Source organism: Acyrthosiphon pisum, chromosome A2, assembly GCF_005508785.2.
Source record: "Acyrthosiphon pisum isolate AL4f chromosome A2, pea_aphid_22Mar2018_4r6ur, whole genome shotgun sequence".
Classification (NCBI taxonomy): Eukaryota; Metazoa; Arthropoda; class Insecta; order Hemiptera; family Aphididae; genus Acyrthosiphon; species Acyrthosiphon pisum.
The window spans coordinates 111,730,734-111,737,922 of NC_042495.1; the positions used below are offsets into that span (position 1 = coordinate 111,730,734).

The following is a 7,189-nucleotide window of genomic DNA, read 5'->3' on the forward strand; positions in this document are numbered from 1 at the left end:
CGTTATCGTTATCTACTTCACAGTTCATACTTCGTTACTTGTCAGTTGCGACTTGCGATGAAATGTGACGGTTTTCCTTGTTATAATTTATATTACCATTTGTTAACATTTTATTTATAGGTAACTCCAATTTTGGAATATTTTTAATCCGACTAGAAGACAGTCTTTAATTTTTGTAAAAAATGGTTGTACTTCCGTATTGTTATGTCCGCTGCTGTAAGGCTTTAAGTAGAAATCCGAATTTTACCAAGATAATCCACCGGTCGTTTTACAAGTAAAGAAATAAATTAACAATGATTATAATATTATGGTTGGTATTATTTTAATTGAATTTATTATAGGAATTTTGTAAACAATGATGTCACATTTCTTAGTCGTTTAAAAAACATTTACAAATCGAAACTCTTACCTCTCGAAAAAAAATATTTGTTTCATGAGTTTCATTTGCCAGCATTAACCGATCAAGATTTTGATGCAAAACCCATGGTGCTGTTTGTCGGTCAGTATTCTACTGGCAAAACATCAATGATAAGGTAAATAAAAAGTTTTTTGAAATTTATGCTTAGACATTAAAAAATATGTAATGAATTTTTTTTTTCGTTAAATTATTTGTTTTAGATATCTAATTGAAAAAGACTATCCTGGTATTCGTATAGGCCCAGAACCAACTACAGATAAATTTATGGTGATCATGGGTGGTGATAATGAACAGTCTATACCTGGTAATGCTCTTGTAGCTGACCCATCTAAACAATTTTGTGACTTGTCACGGTTTGGAAATAAGTTCTTAAAAAAACTTAGTTGTGGAATTGTGAATACTCCATTATTGAAATCTATCACATTTGTTGATACACCTGGTATACTATCGGGAGAAAAACAAAGAGCTCAACGAGAGTATAGTTTTAATGACACTTTAAATTGGTTTGCTGAGCGGGCAGATATGATAGTATTGACTTTTGATGCTAATAAATTGGATATCTCAGATGAATTGAAAGCAGCCATTGATGTATTAAAAGACCACGATAGCAAATTAAGAATTATTCTAAATAAAGCAGATACAATTGAGTAAGTTTTGAACTAGGTTGAATTGAATAATGTATTTTTAGATAAAAACCACAATAATTCAAATAATAACTCGCTCTCTGTACTTGTATGAAAACATTTAAAGTAGAAGTACTTGAATATGATTGAATTTGAATTTAAATGCATACAAACATGGTATTACATATTGGTAAGATATACCTACCCATTGATTAGCTTAATAAATTATGGATACATAATTGGCTTAAAAAATATTTAGTTTATACAAATTGTAATTTATTCTTTACTAATTTTTAGAAATATGATTTGTATGTTTTTACATCTTTTTACTGAGTAATGAAGTATCATTTAGGTGAAGTTTCTTGACTTTCCATTTAACAAAAAATATACTTGCAACATTTTATTTTGCATAAAAATTCATATTTAGATGTTTGAGAATATTTTATACATAATGAAATATTTTTAGAATATTTTTCTATTTCAACAATAAATAACAAGGCACTTAAAAAAAAAAAAAAAATAGTATATAATATGAAATAGGCATGTTTCAGTACACCGCTGATATTAGCAGTATTAGTGATAATACATTTTTTTCTGTAAATTTTTTTTTTATGCATTTAACACATTAAAAAGTATATTTAAATTATTATTCTTGTAGTTCTATTATCTAAACGTTTTAACACTAAAAGTAAAATATAACTTGTAATTTTTTTTTGTAAAAATCATATTTAAGGGTTAAACTGTTTATATTTAGAGAATATTTGATGTACTTCAGGGTTATCTTGACTACCGAAATATTCCCAAAACTACCTGTTATAATCTTCTTGGCTATCTTAAATACCACAATTTTTTTAATTAGAAATATATATTTGTTATATATTTTAGAAATTTAATTAACATTCAGTTATTACATTTATTTGATAGGTCATAAAAAAATATTTTATATTTATTAGATAGGTATTATCACATTATTATTCAACAATAAACAATGGTTTTTGATTTCTAAAATGTATAATTTGCTTTTTAGATAACAATCTTAATTTTAAAATGTTAAATGGTTAGATAAGATTAATTAATATTTATAATATTTTTATTTTTATTTAACAATAATGAGCTATTAATGTTGTTTAGAGCAAGACAGAGTTTAGATCTTATCTATGTTTTGTTCTGAAACATATTAGTTTAATAACAATTTATTTGATATACCTAATTAAAAATTTTTTTTTATACTAAATAATAAGAATCGGTGTTGATTTTTTTTTATATAGTGCAAGAGCATTGCTAAGAGTTCACGGTGCACTTATGTGGGCTCTTGGAAAAACCATTCATTGTCCAGAAGTTCCTAGAGTCTATGTTGGTTCATTTTGGGATCAACCTTATAAAAATGATGTTAATCGGATGTAAGTTAATTTAAAGTTAATTTACTATAAAATTACCAATTATGAGGGAAAATTAAATCAATATCTACCATTAATATTTTTAGCTGCCTACTTGAACTTTGGATTAGTTATTCGTTCATAGTTTTTAAATTTTTATTGTTAAAATATTATAACTAATTGCACAGTTTAGTGAATACTGGTTACTGATATTTAAATTCAATAAAATTGTATAGAGAAGTGTATTTTTCAAAAGCATAAGCTTGTATTTAAAAAAAATATGATTGGCTGTTCAGCAATCAAAAATTAATACTGGAATTAAGATAATATTATATATACAGGATTGTAATCTAATCTTTGTTTGATAAATCAATTTTGTAAAAAAGAACCCTGTTTAAAGCTTACACTTATTCAACTTATAATATTTAAGTATACAAGGAATTAATTCATTGAAACATGTTGTGTTATAATATAATTTATGTAATCAAATTATTCCTAATAATTGAAAAATTAAGAAGTAAAGATTGATTTACGCTTATAATAATTTTGTATGTTTACATTTTAATGTTTAAACTAGTATTTAATTGTATGTTTAGTATGTTTAACGAAGAAGAAAATGACTTATTTCAAGATATGAAATGTCTTCCCCACAATTCAGTCATATCCAAATTAAATAATATTGGAAAGAGAGCAAACACAGCAATTGTAAGTATTATTATTCATTAGTATATTATATTGTATATAGTATACTAAATATATAATTTTAGGCTATCTTGTTGTATGCGCTCTACCGGTAACATTGCGACTGCAGTATGTGCTCTACCGTGTTTTGCCACTCTACAATTATATTTAGATTTTAACGGAAAAAAACAAAAAACAACTGAAAAATGATAACAAAATATCCTAAAAACCAAAAAAAATTTCACTTATTTTTACTTTTTAATCTTTAACTTTAAAAACACTTTAACTTGAAATCAGAAATTTTGAATTTTCTAATTTTTATATCAATTATAATTTTAATTTAACATTTAAATATTATGAATAATTAATTTTAATTTTTAACTTTTAAGTGTATTTCTATATTGCGCGTTACTATTATAACTTAAAAGTTAAAAGTTATATTCTGTATATAATATATATTATTTTTGACTTACGTTTTTTAAAAAAATTATTTTCCTATTGTTTCCAATTAATGTTTTTGATAATATTGTTTTTTTTTTTATATATATATGATAATTAATTTTAATTTTCAACTTTTAAGTGCATTTCTATATTGCGCGTTACTATTATAACTTAAAAGTTAAAAGTTATAAGTCATAAGAATATAATATAAAAAAAAAATATATATTATCAAAAACGTTATTCAAAAATAATTTAGAAAAATAACGTTTTTAAAAACGTAATAATCAAAAACTTATAAAACGTTAAACAAAAACGATATTTTTGCAGGTAGACCGCAATCTGTGGTAGAGCGCATACGACAAGATAGCCTAATTTTATAAGATGCAAAATATGAAAAAATTAATAAGTAACTTAATTTATTATTCTATATTATAAAACCCTGTTTAAGGTACATGCATATATAATAAGCGAGCTCAAATCACGTTTACCACTATTATCAAGGATTATAAATAAAACTCATCATCAAAATGAGTTAATAAATAATTTGGAAAATGTGTTTTGTGATATCCAAAATAAGTACAAAAACCTTAGTGTGGGTGATTTTCCAGATGTTGAAAATATGAAGGTTCACAAATAATAAATGTTTATTCTCAAAAATATCATATAATAATTTTTTTTTTTTTATATAATCTAATAGGCAATGTTAAAAGAAAAAGATTTTTCTTCTTTCAACTCTTTAGATCAAAAATTAATCGATCGTGCATCAAATTTAATGGATGGATTTAGTATGGAAATGGCAATGAATGATGTAGAAGTGCAAAGTATGTTTTCATTTGATTCAAGTTATATTTTATACTAATATCAACAACTAAGAATACTTCGATACTTAATAATTAAAATTGGGCACATTATCTTCATAATACAAACAAAAATTATTAATAATAGTTAAATAAAAAATAGCAATTTTTTCTTTTGATAGTAACTTGTATATTAAAAATACATTAAATTATTTTTAGCATCTAAAATATTTAAACAAATAATTTATTTAATCATTGATTGATTAGTTATGAGTTATGACAATAATTTAAAATTAATTATGATTACTTAATCCAAAGCCGTATTAGGAAATTTCGTGTACAACAATATTTTATTTTCGTCCTAAGTGTTAAAAGAGATGGTAAAAAAATGTGTACAGATCTACATTGGGAGGTTGGATTGTGAAAATGAGATATCTCATTACTGGATATGATCAACATTCAAATAGTAAATACTTTATAAATATAACTGATTCTCTCTTGTCTGTTTAATGTGTGTGTTGCACAATGTTGAATAATATAATATACTAACCGTTGAACCGTATTATTTAGTATTTATTTCATATCTTATTCATTCATATTTTGTCGCCTTTGCCCATCCCTCCCCCTGGACACCATGCAGGATAAACTACATCAATCTTAGCTTCTCGTATTTCCTTATCCTAATTCATACATGTTTTTAAATTATTGGGTGGGTACTCGTTATAAATAAAATAGATTTAGGGTTAGATGTACATATTGTTGCATATATACCAGGATTCTTTGATATTTTAATCTCAATAAAGCTAAATATTGTTAATACTTATCATATAATTATACCTATTTATATCTTACAGGTAATATAATTCCAAGTAAAAATGATATTTCAACTCCTTTTAATGCAACAACTGAAGGAATTGATGAAGGCAAATTTGACCAAAGATGGATTGTTGATTATTACAGGGAACCTTTTGACAAAATTTTTAATAATCTGGTAAAGAATGATGGGAAAGTAGTTCGCACTGGTAAGTAGATGGCTTTATAGTATACTTATTACTAATATAATATTTTGATTCCCCAAATCACCAGTGTTCCCAAAGTTCATTTAAAAATTTAAATTACTTTCATTCACATTCTTTTATAAAAAAAAAACACGTTCATTTTCACGTTCTTAAAACAATATATAAACTCATTTACCTGGTTGTACATTTTTATTAGATAATTTATAAATCTTATAATAAAACTTTGAGTATGGTACAAATAACTTATAAAACATTATATCCACATTCTATGTTGTCTCTATCTTATAAATACACAACATAGCAAATTTAAGAACAGCAGATCCAATTTTGTTTTGTATCATTTCAAATTTTAATATTTTAATTTTAATTTTGATGTAATAAATTACTATTTACTTATAATTCACTTAAAATGTCTTAAATATTGTATACTATATTGATACTATAAAATATTGATAATATTGAAAATAAATTTAATTTGATCAAGTTCCATAAAAAAATATATTTTCTGTTTCCGATTTATTTGATAATATTAAGTGAGCGATGTTCTTATCAAACATTGCAAATGGCAAATCATTCAGTATTGAAATTAATGCTTTTGTTATTTGTTATAATTTAAGCTAAATAAAAAATACTTTCTAATCTATTTTTTTTTTATCTAGCTGCTAAAGAAGAATTTATACAGTCAAAATTACCAGATTCAGTACTATCTAAAATATGGAAATTAGCCGACCAAGATGGAGATGGTCTTTTGGATTCTGATGAATTTGCTTTAGCTATGTATTTAATCAAGATTAAATTAGAAGGTTCGGAATTGCCGGACACTTTACCAAAACATTTGTTGCCTCCATCAAAATCTAATAATTCTTTAAAAATCATTCCTAAAGATTTAGGACCTTGAAAAGGCCCACTGTATAAAAAATTGAATAATTTCACCCCTGTGATAATTTTTAATATAAAACATTATTTTAATACTAGCTGAAAACCGTTGTATATGATAATATTGATGTATCATACAATTGAAATTCAACAACAAATATTATAACAATGTGTGTATTTTTAAATTATTTGTTATGAAATACATCATAAATTTACAACATAGAAAAAACATGGTACCAAGTTACAGGATTCAAATAAAATAGTATTTGATTATAATAAAATAATTATAAAATATATTTTTTTTATTAACTGTTCATATTTTTCTACTTCTATCAATTAGTTTTATTTGTGTATTGCACTATAAAATGTATATTTTTTAAAATAAAATGTTTTGTTAAAATTATACAAATGTAAATACAATTTTTTTTTTTTTTAATTTAAAATTTTTCTATTTTATTGAGCCGAGTGGTTTGTTTTGTGCCTTTAACTATAAATATAAAAAAAGCAGGTAAGTGGATGTCGTTCTGCTGTACAGTAATAATTACAAGTGGGTCATTGTATAATGGTTGTATTAAATTTGAATTCAATGATATAATATCATTGTATAAGAAAAACGATTCTGAGCGGAGACGGTTTGTCAGTCTGGATATTTTATATTGTTATTATTTATTTTAATATATTATATTGTTTTTACAATAATTTGTGTGTAAACTCGACCCATAGAAGAAAAAATGCTTTGCAACTTCAATATATATTTTAGATTCTGAGTGGAACCAGACTATATGAAAATATTTTTATATAGTCTGTGGTGGAACGATGAATGTATGGATTTTTCAATGATATGTGTTTTAGATTCTGAACGAAGTGATGAATGTATTGATTTTACAATGATGTGTGTTTTTTTATTTTTTTTTTTTTTTTTTTTTTTTTTTTTTAGGGGCCGAAGACAACTTTTGGA

General features: G+C 24.1%; 1 protein-coding gene across 1 annotated transcript; it reads left to right on the forward strand.

Annotated features, from left to right (window-relative positions):
* The first annotated feature begins 19 nt into the window (after positions 1–19).
* On the forward strand, positions 20–6,674 carry LOC100165475 (EH domain-containing protein 3). Its single transcript, XM_001945027.5, has 9 exons — positions 20–274; positions 342–533; positions 619–1,065; positions 2,310–2,441; positions 3,014–3,122; positions 3,988–4,164; positions 4,237–4,360; positions 5,191–5,358; positions 6,015–6,674. Exons 1-9 carry the CDS (start codon positions 183–185, stop codon positions 6,251–6,253), a joined length of 1,680 nt encoding a protein of 559 aa, XP_001945062.1. The 5' UTR covers positions 20–182; the 3' UTR covers positions 6,254–6,674.
* Positions 6,675–7,189: the final 515 nt, after the last annotated feature.

What these genes read in the sequence shown, in the direction of transcription:
- LOC100165475 (XM_001945027.5), top strand. Translation starts at nt 183, where the DNA reads ATGGTTGTACTTCCGTATTGTTATGTCCGCTGCTGTAAGGCTTTAAGT. An exon ending in AAAAATGATGTTAATCGGAT is followed by an intron (nt 2,442 to 3,013) that starts GTAAGTTAATTT and finishes TTGTATGTTTAG; the next exon opens with TATGTTTAACGAAGAAGAAA. An exon ending in TGGGAAAGTAGTTCGCACTG is followed by an intron (nt 5,359 to 6,014) that starts GTAAGTAGATGG and finishes TTTTTTATCTAG; the next exon opens with CTGCTAAAGAAGAATTTATA.